Here is a 16475-nt window from a genome sequence, read left to right as displayed (position 1 = left end):
TACAGGGTTGTTTGGATTGCTAGTTGACATAGTAGGGTTGTTTGGATTACTAGTTGACATACAGGGTTGTTTGGATTACTAGTTGACATACAGGGTTGTTTGGATTGCTAGTTGACATAGTAGGGTTGTTTGGATTGCTAGTTGACATAGTAGGGTTGTTTGGATTGCTAGTTGACATAGTAGGGTTGTTTGGATTGCTAGTTGACATAGTAGGGTTGTTTGGATTGCTAGTTGACATAGTAGGGTTGTTTGGATTACTAGTTGACATACAGGGTTGTTTGGATTACTAGTTGACATACAGGGTTGTTTGGATTACTAGTTGACATAGTAGGGTTGTTTGGATTACTAGTTGACATACAGGGTTGTTTGGATTACTAGTTGACATAGTAGGGTTGTTTGGATTACTAGTTGACATACAGGGTTGTTTGGATTACTAGTTGACATACAGGGTTGTTTGGATTGCTAGTTGACATACAGGGTTGTTTGGATTGCTAGTTGACATAGTAGGGTTGTTTGGATTACTAGTTGACATACAGGGTTGTTTGGATTGCTAGTTGACATACAGGGTTGTTTGGATTGCTAGTTGACATAGTAGGGTTGTTTGGGTTGCTAGTTGACATAGTAGGGTTGTTTGGATTGCTAGTTGACATAGTAGGGTTGTTTGGATTGCTAGTTGACATAGTAGGGTTGTTTGGATTGCTAGTTGACATAGTAGGGTTGTTTGGATTGCTAGTTGACATACAGGGTTGTTTGGATTACTAGTTGACATACAGGGTTGTTTGGATTACTAGTTGACATAGTAGGGTTGTTTGGATTACTAGTTGACATACAGGGTTGTTTGGATTACTAGTTGACATAGTAGGGTTGTTTGGATTACTAGTTGACATACAGGGTTGTTTGGATTGCTAGTTGACATACAGGGTTGTTTGGATTGCTAGTTGACATACAGGGTTGTTTGGATTGCTAGTTGACATAGTAGGGTTGTTTGGATTGCTAGTTGACATAGTAGGGTTGTTTGGATTACTAGTTGACATACAGGGTTGTTTGGATTGCTAGTTGACATAGTAGGGTTGTTTGGATTACTAGTTGACATAGTAGGGTTGTTTGGATTACTAGTTGACATACAGGGTTGTTTGGATTGCTAGTTGACATACAGGGTTGTTTGGATTACTAGTTGACATACAGGGTTGTTTGGATTACTAGTTGACATACAGGGTTGTTTGGATTACTAGTTGACATAGTAGGGTTGTTTGGATTACTAGTTGACATACAGGGTTGTTTGGATTGCTAGTTGACATAGTAGGGTTGTTTGGATTACTAGTTGACATACAGGGTTGTTTGGATTACTAGTTGACATAGTAGGGTTGTTTGGATTACTAGTTGACATACAGGGTTGTTTGGATTGCTAGTTGACATACAGGGTTGTTTGGATTGCTAGTTGACATAGTAGGGTTGTTTGGATTACTAGTTGACATAGTAGGGTTGTTTGGATTACTAGTTGACATACAGGGTTGTTTGGATTGCTAGTTGACATACAGGGTTGTTTGGATTACTAGTTGACATAGTAGGGTTGTTTGGATTGCTAGTTGACATACAGGGTTGTTTGGATTACTAGTTGACATAGTAGGGTTGTTTGGATTACTAGTTGACATAGTAGGGTTGTTTGGATTGCTAGTTGACATAGTAGGGTTGTTTGGATTGCTAGTTGACATAGTAGGGTTGTTTGGATTACTAGTTGACATACAGGATTGTTTGGATTACTAGTTGACATAGTAGGGTTGTTTGGATTACTAGTTGACATACAGGGTTGTTTGGATTACTAGTTGACATAGTAGGGTTGTTTGGATTGCTAGTTGACATAGTAGGGTTGTTTGGATTACTAGTTGACATAGTAGGGTTGTTTGGATTACTAGTTGACATAGTAGGGTTGTTTGGATTGCTAGTTGACAGGAAAGCCAACCCAAACTGGCTGTTACAGACAGTAAGAGAGAATGTAACGATGCATGTTACTAGAAACCTAGGAATAAATGACTTAATTCAGTTCAGAAACAGTTACGAGGACTCCTTTTTTAGCTCTGCTTTGCTTCTGTTCTCGGGCTTCATGTGGTAGCCTTCTCAGCCTCTAGCTTTCATGACACTCTGAGTGGGAGAACGAATCGGCTTCCTTTGTAAGCACACAGAAGTTCTGACATTGAGTCTTACAGGCTTTCCTTGGCATAACCTCAGACATGAGCCCCTCTGTGAGACAATCACTGCGAACTGAGGGGTAGAATATAACTGGGTTCACAGGCTTCATTCCAGGGTCCCGGTGGTAAAACCCCTGGGCTAACTAACAAAGGCTGATTTCCTCAAGGCAAACTTGGGTCACGAATGCCTTCCAAAAGGGAAGTGGATACTGGGTGGCAAAAAAAGAAAAAGAAATTCTACCTTCAGGTGACATGGTATTGTATCGAAGGGGGGTGGGCAGACGCGCTCAGGATAAGAGGAGGCTTCTGGCTTCTATCACCTAGATCCCAGCCCCTTTCCCACTAAGCTCTCCAGAACGCTAACTGCATGCCCTTGACTTTCAGGCTCCATCCAGCTAATGCCAAGACAGTGGAGTGGGACTGGAAGCTGCTCACGTACGTCATGGAGGAAGAGGTAACAGGACAGTTATGAGGGTGTATCTTTTGCAGAGGAAATTTTCACTAGAAACAAAAGGAACAACAGATCTGATAGTCAAGTCTTTGCCATTATTTCCTTTATACTCTCATCCCCATCAGATAATTCCCACTGAAATGGTATGTGCTGTCTTCTCATTCGAGATTGAGGACATTCACTTATCCCTCCCTTTCTTGAGCTCCCCAGAGAAATAAGGGAAATGAGGGAAAGTTGTAAATCCATGGCAATGAAAACAAGAAGGACATTAGATCTGAATGAAGATGGGAAGACCTAGAGGAAATGTAAGAGTGATGATGGGTGAAGCTAGGCAGAGAAGCCAGAGGCCAGAGGCCATGTGACAGGTGCTTACTCTGGCTTTGGTTAGAATGACCACCACAGAAATCACAGGACCCTGAGACTCAGAGGCCCACGTTAAATCAGAGGACCCAACCAACAGAAAGCCGTAAATGAGGTCTGTGTGCCACCGAAGCGCATGCTCTCTTCCTGCGCCGGGCGGGCTTCCTCAGGGAGGGTCTTTTCCCTGCAACAGAAAACCCACCGCAAACTTGCTTACACAGTGCGGCTGTGCATCGGCTCACATCGCACAAGTTCAGCAGCCGGGGGTGTCATGGTTGCCTGAGCCAGCAGTTGCGCAGAGCTGTTTGGGAGCCGGTTCCTGCCTCTCTGTTCTGAGAGCCACAGTGAAGGGTTTGTTCTGAAACTGATAGACTTAGTGAGAGACTCACTCCCCGTGGCCGTCTCTTATCATCGGAAAGTCTGCACTCCTGAGCCTCCAGGAATGCCGTTCCCCTCTTTTGTACTGACCTCATCTGCCTGCTCTCTCCCTTTCCGTGTGGGCACACTTGTGGCCTCCTGGCCTTCCTTTGGCCTAAGTCTTTTTTTTTTTTAAATATATTTTATTGATTTTTTACAGAGAGGAAGGGAGAGGGATAGAGAGTGAGAAACATCGGTGAGAGAGGAACATCGATCAGCTGCTTCCTGCACACTCCCCACTGGGGATGTGCCCACAACCAAGGTACATGCCCTTGACCGGAATCGAACCTGGGACCCTTCAGTCTGCAAGCCGACGCTCTATCCACTGAGCCACACCGGTTAGGGCTGGCCTAAGTCTTGATGAGAGCCCCGTGCTCACTGTCACCCAGGAGATGCAGTACTCCTCATTTCCCTCCCCCAGGGACAAAATCTGCCTGGGCGAGTCCTTTTCCTGCGCTACGTGGTGCAGACCCTGGAGGATGACTTCCAGCACACCCTGAGGAAGCAGCGACAGCACCTGCAGCAATCCATCGCCAACATGGTGCTGTCCTGTGACAAGCAGCCCCACAATGTCAGGTAAGCAGCCCGCTGAGCACTGGGACGGCGAGAGGCAGGGGGTGTAGGTCGACCAGAGAGCATCAGATGGGGGAGACGCTCTAGAGCGGGATGCTGTGACAGGGATGGTTACTGAAGCTACAGACAGCCCCAAGACAGGTTCTCTGTACCAAGCGTATGCTGGCCACCAGAGCTTGCGTGTGTCCCTCCAGGCCATCAGACTTCCTTTGGTCTGTTTCACTATGGTCCAAACAACCTCAGGAGATGTAAGAGAAACCTCAGCCTCTGGTAGTCAGTCTAGGGATAGAAAATTAGTAAGTGGAGAATCCTCAAAGAGCGCAGGGTAGCGTGGTTGGGTTTTAAATTTTAAAATAACAGTTGGAATGAGAGCAGTTCTGCCAGCCATTCTGCTGTGTGAGCGTAGGCATTGGATGGAGGAGGCATCGGGAGACACGATCCCTCTCTCGCCCACGTTGCCAGTCACTTTCATTCCCACCTCTCCTGATGGGAGCCTCTCACTAGACAGAGTGATTCTGGGTTTAAAAATAGGCATTTGTGGCCTCAAAATGCAAACGAGGTCCTCCATTTGTGCTTTGTCAGTGAAAGAGCCCTCTGTTCCAGATGGGAAACCAGCTGTCTTTGATTCAGTAAGAGAGGGATATGAGATTAAGGTTGTGGCTACATGGATGTATGCATGTATTTATCAGAACTCATCACACAAAACCTGTATGCCATTTATTGTATATAAATTATTCCTCATGGATAAGGTTTTAAAAGAGAGATGGTCAGTCAGTCTCCATATGACCCCTTTGTAGGGGATTTTGTAGGAAAGGGTAAGTTAGTTCTACAAGCTTTAGGAAATACACTAGTCCCCGGTCCCTTTGCCTGCATTTTCCTTTCCCACCGTGGTAACTACTTGCAACTCTTTCATTTAGATGATTCTTTGGATATTTGCGTCTGTGTGGCTAAATAACCTGCTGTGTTGCTAATTCTTGACTTTTTCATTACTAGCTATTATCTATCTATTTCCCACCTGAAAGATGAGGAGTTAGCTCTTTTTGCTCCCTATCTCCTTCCTCCCATACACACGTTTCCCAGCCCCCATACCATTCATACAGTTACATCATCATTTTGTGTAGGTCAGCATTCGATGTTTCTATTACTATGGCTGTGTAGCTAGTCAGAGTTGAGTCAAGTACTAAACTATGATGCCTTTTTGTTTTCCTTTGAGTTGATAATTGCCTTAGTTTCAGTTTCCTTGTATTCTCTGTGCATATTGGAAATCAGTCCCAAATTCTCTACTGTTTGGTCTTAACCTCGCCTCAGATGTTTATTTGCACTGGGTAGTCTTACCAGTTCCTTCTTCTGGAATATCTGTGGGGAAACATTTTGGCCTCCTTCAGTCTGGATTGGTTGTCCTCTGCTAATCCTTGTTGTAAATGTGAGAATTCCCTCTGCCTGGACTCTTGTTTGCTCTACTTCTTCTCCTTCTTGGTTCAATCCCTCCTTTTGATGGGCCAGTCACCAGTAGAATCTTAGGAAGGTATGTGGGAATAAAATTTTTGAGATCTTGTATGTCTGAAATTATCTTCCCACAAACTGATTCATAACTTAGTGTAGACAGTTAGATTAGAAATAACTTTTCTACAGAATGTTGAAGAAAATCTTCCATTGTCGTCTAGCTTCCGAAATCACTGTTAAGAAGTTATAAGCTACTTGGATTACTTACTTTTTTATGTGCCCTGGTTTTTATCTCTGGAAGTTTATAGGATCTTCTTTTTCTCCAGTATGCTTCTTATAGGTCTGTATGCATTCATTGTGTGGGCTGTTAAAATCTCAAAACGTGTCCTTCATGCCTGGAAAACAGTTTTCCATTTCTAAGAGTTATTTTATTTATTTCTCTAAATGTTCCTTTTCTGCTGTCTTCTTTCATGAATCCATATTTTCTCACATATTTGATGATGCTAATGATAGCTTTCGTTTTTGTTGATTCTTTGCACAAATGTCTGTTTTTTCCAGGTTGCTATTTGGAGGGCAGGAGAGGGATGGTTTGGGCTATTTTGGTCTTCAGCTCTGATGTTAGAATATTTCCACAGATGTCTGGTAAACCTCTGTAGTCTATCCCTATTCAAGGGAGACAGACTCAGAAGCTGATGGGAGCTCCGAGTACATGGGAGGACTTGTCATTTCTGACCTTCCCTGCAGGTGGAACTGGCTGCCCATCCCATTTCTTAGACAACACCTTGTCCATGTCCTTAGGTCTCTCTTCTTGGGCTGGGTGGGTTTCCCATAGAAAACTTGCAGTTTCCTACATGAAAGATAAAGCCTGGCCGAAATCAGTTTGGCTCAGTGGATAGAGCGTCGGCCTGCGGACTGAAGGGTCCCAGGTTCGATTCCGGTCAAGGGCACGTACCTTGGTTGCGGGCACATCTCCAGTGGGAGGTGTGCAGGAGGCAGCTGATCGATGTTTCTCTCTCATCGATGTTTCTAGCTCTCTATCCCTCTCCCTCCCTCTCTGTAAAATATCAATAAAATATATTAAAAAAAAAAAAAGATAAAGCCTGGGATGCCCGGGTTTTGGGAGACAGATGCAGGAAGATGGCACGTGTCTGCATTCAGCACGCATATGTCCACTTAGTGCCCTGGTTCTGCTTCACTGCCTTTGCCTCCCACCTGTGCCTGGTCTTCTAGTCCATAAACCCCGTCTTACCTCTCCACAAAGGTACTCTATAGCCTTCGGGGTTGGGAAGTTCTAGAGGTCTAAGGTTTTCTTAAACATCTTACAAGTCATAATACTTACTTTAATTTACCCCTTCCACCCTCACTTCAGAGAAACTGTGTACTGCCATTTGCAAAGCTTATTGAAACTTTTTTTTTCTTTCACTTTTTAGATAAGTAGTATGAAATAGGATTGCTCTTATCTACTGCTGGCTTAGAATTCAGCTTTCTCAATTCTGCTAAGTCAGTTAAAATGTATCCCTTTGCCATTTTGATTAAACATTATCCTTAAAACATGACTCACTTGCCTTATTTACTTAGTTACTTGGTTACTTTTAATTTTGTAATCAGCATCTCTTAACCACCCCCCAAATCAAAGTCTGGGACCTTGATAATTACCTACTAATAACACATCCATCCCCCTCACCTACTCTTGCTCCTTCCTGTAACCAGAGTAATCGGAATCCAGAATGTTCATCATTCCTTTTCCTTTCTATGTAGTTTTATTGCTTCTGCATGTGTTCCTATAAAGTATATATTTTTATTTTTAGCTATATATAAAAGGATATCATGCTATATGTAATCTATTACATTAAAAAGTCTTTTATTTTTCACTTAATATTACAGAATACTAAGATTTGTCTATATTGTTACCTAACTCTATAGCTTATCCATTTTCACTACTTTATAATATTCTGTTTTGTGAATATTCTTCATTTTCCTTCCGATTTCTAAAATTTCATGGTTGTGTTTTCACCTCTTTTTCTCATTCCTTGTAGATTTTTAAAAATTATTTACTGTAGTATTTATTAGTGGGATTTTTGAAAGATACAAAATTAGATGTGTATTCAATCCACCATTTCTGCCTAGGTTACCTAAGTGATCCTCAAAAGGAATTCTGACTGTGTAAGATATTTTTGCCTTGCTGACCATTAGAGCCTACACCCTGTGTAAAACATGACTCTACTGTACATACTGTAAACCTGAAGCATTAGCATTAATAGATGACACCTCATAAGTGAAAGCCAGCAAGGACCTCTGTGGTCATTCACTTCAGCTCCCCACCTAGTCAAGGGATGTTTCTGGTCAGGAAGCTACAAGTATTGCTCTTGGCCCTGGAGGCACCTTCCAATGATGCTAACTCAGAGTAAATGTCGGCACCTTAGTTGCTTGTCTAACCCTGCGGCCCTCACTGTGTGGGTCCCAGTAGCCTTTGTACTTGGAAAATAGCATAAGGGCCTTCTGTTGCCGCTGGGGAAACCTAGGGGTTCAGGAGCCCCGGCTGAGGCTGCAGTTCTGAGCACCACACAATCAGACAAAACTTTAAACTTTTTCTTATCTTTTTCCCTTGCAGAGATGTGATCAAGTGGTTGGTTAAAGCGGTGACTGAAGGCGGATTAACTCAGCCCCCAAATGGGAGTCATAGCTGTTCGGGAACAGGCACCATCAAGGCCAGCAGCAGCCACGCTTCTCCCCAGCCTGCTCTGACGAAGAACACCACTCAGGTGTAAGGGCAGAAGCTGCCTTTGCTGGGGCTGCTGGGATTGACTGTGTAGAAACAGCCCCACTCCCTAAGAGCGGTTCCCCCAAGTTAACCAGCCCTAAAACAAAATGGTTCTTCCTAAAGACGGTCTTGTTTGACCTGAGGCTAAATTTCTAACTCCGAAGGTAGAACAGCCGCAGATGCTCCCCCCTAGGTGGATAGGACTCCACTAAGTGAACGAGATTTATAAACTGAAGTGAAACAAAACACGAGAACACAGCCCTCCCTTTCCTGGACACCAAGAGATCGTGCAGTCACAGCTGCGCATCCTTCCGCCTCACTGACAGAGGAGAAGGGGTGGGGAGTGGGCGCTCGGCAGCCTCTAGTCCTCAAGGACCCGCGTCCCTCTCCTCCGTCCTGTGCGGAGTCTGGCCGTTCGACCTGCCGGTTCTGCCAGCTTAGAACAGCAGTGGTTCAGACCAGGCCGGTCCCAGGAGCTCAGACAGCACCGGAAAGCGATGCCTGGAGTTCTTTTACAGGGTTGAGAGTGGTCTTGGTATTTTTGGAGAGATGCCAAGATTTTAGCGGCTGGAGCTGCCCTTACACAAGTAACCCTCTATCCTGTGTCAATCATATTGTGAGAAACCAGTCACACTCGGCCTTTCAAACGCACCATTTGTGCTTAAATTCACAATGCTGTATTACAATCCAGTTGCACGGATTTTCATATAAGGCCTGTGGGTTTTGACTAACTTAGGAGACAATCTTGTATCAAAATGGAGAATGTCTTGGAGCAAAAAAGCATTCACTTGGGCAGCCTTGAAGTAGGGTTATCCCAGAACCCCAGTTTACAGATCCAAGAGAGGCCGACACAGTTCCTTTAAGAGAAGCTAATCTCACATAAATAATAGTAACAAGAAACTTACTTTAAGTGAATATTAATAGAAATAAAAGTCAATTTACTATGATCTTACCAATAATAATAGGCACTACTGTTTACCATTCATGGCTGCCTGGCTGCCTGATGTCCCGCAGAGCACTCACAACTTTCTGAACGAGGCCCTGTCAGTCATTTGTCAACAGGTGAACAGCTTGTCACTGCAGGCCCAGAATCTGAGGCCCGTGCCTCTGGTCCACCTGTTGGGTCACCGCCTACAGATTTCCTGCCAACAGCCCTCTCTTCCATCACAATAGTAATGCATGTTAGAAAAGGTGAACTTCGGCCTCGCTCACCTTTCTGAGAGGTGGTCCAGGTTCCTTCTGCCACATTAGCCTGGTGAGGTCTCATGGGAGAGGGCCACGTTCCACCAGTTGAAGTTCTGAGAATGAACTGAGCAAAAGATTAGTGTAAAGAAACCAGTAATAGGAGAAAACTATATGGTAAATACCTACAGGGGTGGGCAAAGTAGGTTTGCAGTTGGAAAGAGACATAACTGATAAATAATACAAGAATAAGCTCTGCATTTCACAACTGTAAGCCTACTTTTCCCCACCTCTGTATTTCCCCCTGAATCAGAGATTCAAATACTTGGTAGCGGTTCTGGACCCGTTTCTTCATCTGCACAGCAAACGTTATAGGTTAGATGATCCTCAGAGTACTCTAGGTCCTTATGATTGTGTGTTTCTATCTTTGAATTTAAAAGCAGCTTGCTTTTGCAGCGCAACCCCAGGTTCTGAGAGGTTCAGATAGTATGATCTGGCAGAAGGGATTCAGGTAGGTGAAACTGCTGAACAAAAGCATGCTGGTGGCTTGAGTAGTTCTCCCTGACCTCTGTGTGCTTTATGAGACCTTGTAGAACGCTGGTGGGACCTCCTCCCTGCCAGCAGGTGGCTCCTCCCGACCTCCTGCTCACCGTGTCTGTTCTGGACTCAGGATTGTGTGCCAGCTGCAGAGGATGCTGTCCATAGCCGTGGAGGTGGACAGGACCCCCACCTGCAGCTCGAACAAAATTGCCGAGATGATGTTTGGGTTTGTGCTGGACATTCCGGAGAGGAGTCAGAGGTGAGTCTTAGTCCTGTTTTTCTTTTTCATTCCTGGAACATAATTTTGAAAGAAAATTCCAAACAGTAGTTAAATTGGTGGTGGTGGTGGGGCGAGGTAGTTCTGTTTCTATAATCTGTAAAAGAAGACAGGTTTTTTTTGTTTGTTTTTTAAATATATTTTATTGATTTTTTATAGAGAGGAAGGGGGAGAGTAACATCGATCAGCTGCCTCCTGCACACTCCCTACTGGGGATGTGCCTGAACCAAGGTACATGCCCTTGACCGGAACCGAACCTGGGACCCCTCAGTCCACAGGCCGACGCTCTATCCACTGAGCAAAACCGGTTAGGGCAAGAAGACAATTTTCAATGAATTCTTATTATTTGCAACCGAGTCATATTTTTGGGGAAAAGTCGGGATACCTTAAATGGAGCCTAAACTTTCCTACTTTACCCATTAGCTAACAATCTTACTCCTCCTTCAAGGTTCGTCTGCTAAGCACAACCTTCTCCCCTGACCCTCAGCCAGAGAGCCTGGCATAAATGTCCATGGGAGGCTTGAGAGGCAATGAAGCAGGCACGTCCAATATTAGAGACGATCAAGAATGAACAGGGCTGGACCTGTAGGATGAGCCCAGGGAGTAAGACTGAGGAACCAGTTTCTCTAAGCGTGAATTAATAAAGCATTCCACTAGGCGGGGATAAAGAAATGGAGTTCTTGGCTAGAACTAAGGATGCTTTCTTTGAACCAGCAATTTCAGAATCCAGAGGAAGACAAGTAAACCGGCATGAATATGAATTCGTGAACACTTGCTGGTACGGGCAGTAACTATGGGGGAGCATTATACATGGTGACCCTTGGAGAAATTGTCTCCCTCAGCTCTGCTTTTCACCCCCAACCCCGATGCTCCCAGATGGCAGCCAAGGGTATTCTTCCACCGTTCTGGTTCCTCCATTGGAAGAAAATGTCCTACCAAGTATTAGTCATAACGATTTAATTAAAACACCCTGCCGAAACGGTTTGGCTCAGTGGATAGAGCGTCGGCCTGAGGACTGTAAGGGTCCCGGGTTCGATTCCGGTCAAGGGCATGTACCTTGGTTGCGGGCACATCCCCAGTGGGAGGTGTGCAGGAGGCAGCTGATCGATGTTTCTCTCTCATCGATGTTTCTAGCTCTCTATCCCTCTCCCTTCCTCTCTGTAAAATATCAATAAAATATTTAAAAAAAAATAATTAAAACACCCTGCTAAGATTAAGACAGGCGTTTATTGGGTCCCCACAGTCTGCCAGTCATTGTCACATTCTCATATTTTCATGAAACTAAAAAATGAGAAAAATACTAAATGTAGTGAAATAACTAGTCCAGGGTCACACAGCTGATCAGATTCAGAATCCAGATTTAAACCCAGGCCTTCTAAATGCCAGGTCCATTGTTCCCAGGAGGCAGTCTGTGAGAGGTCAGAGAAGGTGGGCACAGATGCTGTGCTTGCTTTACCGCTTCATCGGGTCCAGCTCATACCAGTCATTCATGTAAGCCTGGATTCTGCTGAGAGGTGAGGAATCTAAGGACTGCATAGCTATAAGCAAATTTAGATTTAATATAGACAAAAATAATTAAAGTAAAACGTGGCCCTACTTTAAAACTCTCAGAAGGGGCAAATTGGCACTCACCAAGTTATACGAAAAAATCCTTTATCTGAATGTTCCTTGCTGAGAAACAGTATCTGGCACACTGTGAACATCCAGAGAACTATTCTCAATATTAATTCTCTCAGTCACAGTATGAAGTAATTCTTCCTAATGTGTCCTCAACCGGTCCTCTCCAAGTACCAAGGCTCTCCCGCTTCCAGCAGTTGTTAGTTCATGAACAAATCTGTGTCTGCCTGTCCACGGGCCTGGTGAGAGTGCAGGCCTCCACCGGGTTCTGTGTCTGCCTGTCCACGGGCCTGGTGAGGGTGTCGGCCTCCATCGGGTTCTGTGTCTGCCTGTTCACGGCCTGGTGAGGGTATAGGCCTCCACCGGGTTCTGTGTCTGCCTGTCCACGGGCCTGGTGAGAGTGCAGGCCTCCATTGGGTTCTGTGTCTGCCTGTCCACGGCCTGGTGAGAGTGTAGGCCTCCACCGGGTTCTGTATCTTCCTGTCCACGGGCCTGGTGAGAGTGCAGGCCTCCACCGGGTTCTGTGTCTGCCTGTCCACGGGCCTGGTGAGAGTGCAGGCCTCCACCGGGTTCTGTGTCTGCCTGTCCACGGGCCTGGTGAGAGTGCAGGCCTCCACCGGGTTCTGTGTCTGCCTGTCCACGGGCCTGGTGAGTGAGTGTGCAGGCCTCCACCGGGTTCTGTATCTTCCTGTCCACGGGCCTGGTGAGTGAGTGTGCAGGCCTCCACCGGGTTCTGTATCTTCCTGTCCACGGGCCTGGTGAGAGTGCAGGCCTCCACCGGGTTCTGTGTCTGCCTGTCCACGGGCCTGGTGAGGGTGTCGGCCTCCATCGGGTTCTGTGTCTGCCTGTTCACGGCCTGGTGAGGGTGTAGGCCTCCACCGGGTTCTGTGTCTGCCTGTCCACGGGCCTGGTGAGAGTGTAGGCCTCCATTGGATTCTGTGTCTGCCTGTCCACGGCCTGGTGAGGGTGCAGGCCTCCACCGGGTTCTGTGTCTGCCTGTCCACGGGCCTGGTGAGTGTGCAGGCCTCCACCGGGTTCTGTGTCTGCCTGTCCACGGGCCTGGTGAGTGTGCAGGCCTCCATCGGGTTCTGTGTCTGCCTGTCCACGGGCCTGGTGAGAGTGCAGGCCTCCATCGGGTTCTGTGTCTGCCTGTCCACGGCTTAGTGAGTGTGTAGGCCTCCATCGGGTTCTGTGTCTGCCTGTCCACGGCTTAGTGAGTGTGTAGGCCTCCACCGGGTTCTGTGTCTGCCTGTCCACGGGCCTGGTGAGTGAGTGTGCAGGCCTCCACCGGGTTCTGTATCTTCCTGTCCACGGGCCTGGTGAGTGTGCAGGCCTCCACCGGGTTCTGTATCTTCCTGTCCACGGGCCTGGTGAGTGAGTGTGCAGGCCTCCACCGGGTTCTGTATCTTCCTGTCCACGGGCCTGGTGAGAGTGCAGGCCTCCACCGGGTTCTGTGTCTGCCTGTCCACGGGCCTGGTGAGTGTGTAGGCCTCCACCGGGTTCTGTGTCTGCCTGTCCACGGCTTAGTGAGTGTGTAGGCCTCCACTGGGTTCTGTGTCTGCCTGTCCACGGGCCTGGTGAGTGTGCAGGCCTCCACCGGGTTCTGTCTGCCTGTCCACGGGCCTGGTGAGTGTGCAGGCCTCCACCGGGTTCTGTGTCTGCCTGTCCACGGGCCTGGTGAGTGTGCAGGCCTCCATCGGGTTCTGTGCCTGTCCACGGGCCTGGTGAGTGAGTGTGCAGGCCTCCACCGGGTTCTGTGTCTGCCTGTCCACGGCCTGGTGAGTGGGTGTGCAGGCCTCCATCATGTAGCGTGTAGGTTCTTTCATAGCTGCCAGTTTCAGGGCAAATGTTAGAGCATCGAGGGGGATTGTGGAAGGTTCCTGGAAATAAGAGCCGTGCTGGTGAGCCCCCTCTTCGCCTTCTCCATGCAGAGAGATGTTCTTCACCACCATGGAAAGCCACCTTCTGCGCTGCAAAGTGTTGGAGATCATATTCCTGCACAGCTGCGAGACGCCCACCCGCCTGCCCCTGTCCCTGGCCCAGGCCCTCTACTTCCTGAACCACTCCACGTCCCTGCTCAAGTGTCAGGTACCTGCCTCCCTGCATCCGCTCAGGCCAGGACCCCTTCCCCACCCCTTGAGCATCACGTCCAAGTGACTAGGAAACTGCGTGAAGCCTTTAGCTGAGGGAGGTGGCTATTAGCGAGTGCTCTTACTGTCTCCGCAGTCGGACAAAACCCAGTGGCAGACGTGGGATGAGCTGGTCGAGCACCTGCAGTTTCTGTTATCCAGCTACCAGCACGTTCTCAGAGGTAAGGAGCACCTGCGCACAAGATGGTGGGGGGTCTCACGGGACAGAGGGTGCATTAAAGGTACGTGGGGATTCCAGTCAGTTGGCACTGTTCCTTGGTTGTACCTGTGAGGAGCAAGGAATGACAGAGCTGGAATCACTGCTAAGAAACAGAAGAACCCGCCTGTTTTCGTGATCGTACGTATACAACACCTTGGTCCTCACCAGCATCAGGAGTAAGCAAGAGTCATCAAAACGGGGGGTGCTCAGTAAGTTCCTGACTGGCTCTGGCAACTGACCCAGCCCATCCCTGCCATGACTTCGCTGGGTCGATTGCTGACTGACTACGGACATTATACACATCCGTCAGTATGAGGCAAACACAGCGCGCATCCGTGGAAGGTAAAAGTACATCCTACAAAAGATGGAAGACATCCTAAGGTCTGTCAGAGCGGCTCTGCTCCAATCCCAGGCAAAGCTGAGGAAGAGCTGCTTCCAACGAGAATGATTTATTAGCCCAGGATTCATGGGGGCCTGGGAAAAGTGATGTAATTATTAATGACAAAAGGAAAGATAGCAGCTTCAGAAGAAAACGGGCATTCCTCTTGAGGTGATGCCCCGAGGACACCTCAGCCTTCTAGATGTAATATTCTTGCCAAAGCTCCATGACCTAATCACAAGGAAGATCAGACAAACCCATTTTGCGGGATTTCACAGAAAAGTGCCACTTTCTTCCAAACAAAGGAGGACTGAGAAACTGCTCCATTTTAGAAAGGAACTAAAGAAGCTAGAAAGTACATTATTGGGACAATTGATGATATTTAAACAGATTATAGAATTGCATTAATATTAAATTCCCTATTTTTGATAATTATGCTGGCCTATGAAAGTAAATGTTCTTTTTTTTTAATAAATATATATTTTTTAATATTGATTTTTTACAGAGAGGAAGGGAGAGGGATAGAGAGTTAGAAACATCGATGAGAGAGAAACATCGATCAGCTGCCTTCTGCACACTCCCCACTGGGTATGTGCCCGCAACCAAGGTACATGCCCTTGACCAGAATCGAACCTGGGACCTTTCAGTCCGCAGGCTGACACTCTATCCACTGAGCCAAACCGGTCAGGGCGAAAGTAAATGTTCTTGATCTTAGGAGATCTATACTGAAGTATTGAGGGATAGAAAGAAGGGCAGTATCTTACTCTCAAACAATAGGAAAAGTGTGTGCATAAATTTACCTGCATGATCCTGTGGAGGTTGATTTTAGCTCAGTAGAGGCACTTGGGAAGGTAAGAAAGTCCTAGAATTGAGGTGGATGTTGTAGAGACAGAAAAAAAAAAAAAAAAAAGGCTTTGGATGTAAGACAGAAGAGCAGGGTTTAAATCCAACCCCAGCACTTCCTCCGCGCTGTGCAGCTAACTTGGTCTCTAGACCTGTTGCTCCTTCTGCAGACGGGGTTGGTAATATTTAACCTGCCAATGCTGCTTCAAGTGGGTGTGAGGACTAAGTAGGCATGGCTCAGGCATTGTGAGTGGACCTTGGTCTGCCTGTTTGCCTAACCAGGGGTAAGCTACAAGGGTCTTCTCTCTTTCACGTTCTTGTAACTGAACAGAGTGCATCATCAAGGCCACAGCACATGCTTGCGTAGTTGGGGCATTTTTAACACTCAGAGAACGTACCTGTCCTTCTCAGAACAAAGCCCCAAAGGCAAATTCCATGGGTACTTAGCCTCACTGAGCTTTATGTAACTATTTCTTCTGGAGATCTAGCAGAAAGTTTAATATTAAAGCAGTTTGTTTTTGTTTCAAGTTCACCTTTAAAACATCTTGTTCATTTCTGTTTTGCTTCCCAGGAAATAGACCTGTGTCATGGGCAATAGTGACTTAACATAGACATGGATTCTGGTTTAATTACAGAATATTCTTATGCTTCAAGTAAGGGAAAAGAAGGCCTCAGATCAGCATACAGGGGTGGTAAAAGTAGGCTTACAGTTGTAATACAAATAAAGCATACAATAATTAATAAATAATACAAATATAAACTTCCAGGTACTCACACATGTAAGCCTACTTTTGCCCACCCCGTGTTGAATAAGTGGGCTGTGATGCAATGCTCCTTTATCCTGGACGTCCTCTCCAGCCTCCGTGGAGACCAAGTAGTTTGAAAGTGTCCTACCCTGAATGGCACCCTGAAATGGTCAGTGTCCTGGTCAGTGAGGGCGCTCCCTGGTCAGCTCTGCCTCTTCACACGGTCTGAGGACATGTGGAGCTCAGCCTGTTGTCAAAGGGGGGGGGGGGGGGAGGAGGACGGGGAGAGGCTGAAAGCCTCTTAACATGGAGAGAGGAAGCCAGACAAGCAAATTCACACACACTGGCTTC

At 46.6% G+C, this 16475-nt stretch overlaps 1 protein-coding gene across 1 annotated transcript in view; it reads left to right on the top strand.

The window, feature by feature from the left end:
• SIMC1 (SUMO interacting motifs containing 1) overlaps positions 1-16475 on the top strand; it is a 40558-nt gene that overhangs the window by 22172 nt on the left and 1911 nt on the right. The window contains exons 4-9 of the mRNA XM_080676370.1: positions 2571-2640; positions 3836-3990; positions 8042-8194; positions 10044-10172; positions 13739-13895; positions 14034-14118. Coding sequence (XP_080532496.1) covers positions 2571-2640; positions 3836-3990; positions 8042-8194; positions 10044-10172; positions 13739-13895; positions 14034-14118 — 749 coding nt within the window. The remainder of the gene's footprint in view (positions 1-2570; positions 2641-3835; positions 3991-8041; positions 8195-10043; positions 10173-13738; positions 13896-14033; positions 14119-16475) is intronic.

This window comes from Plecotus auritus, assembly GCF_963455305.1.
Source record: "Plecotus auritus genome assembly, chromosome: 6".
NCBI classification, from domain to species: Eukaryota; Metazoa; Chordata; class Mammalia; order Chiroptera; family Vespertilionidae; genus Plecotus; species Plecotus auritus.
Note: the sequence above shows the minus strand (reverse complement) of the source record. Positions and strands in the feature narration are given on the sequence as shown.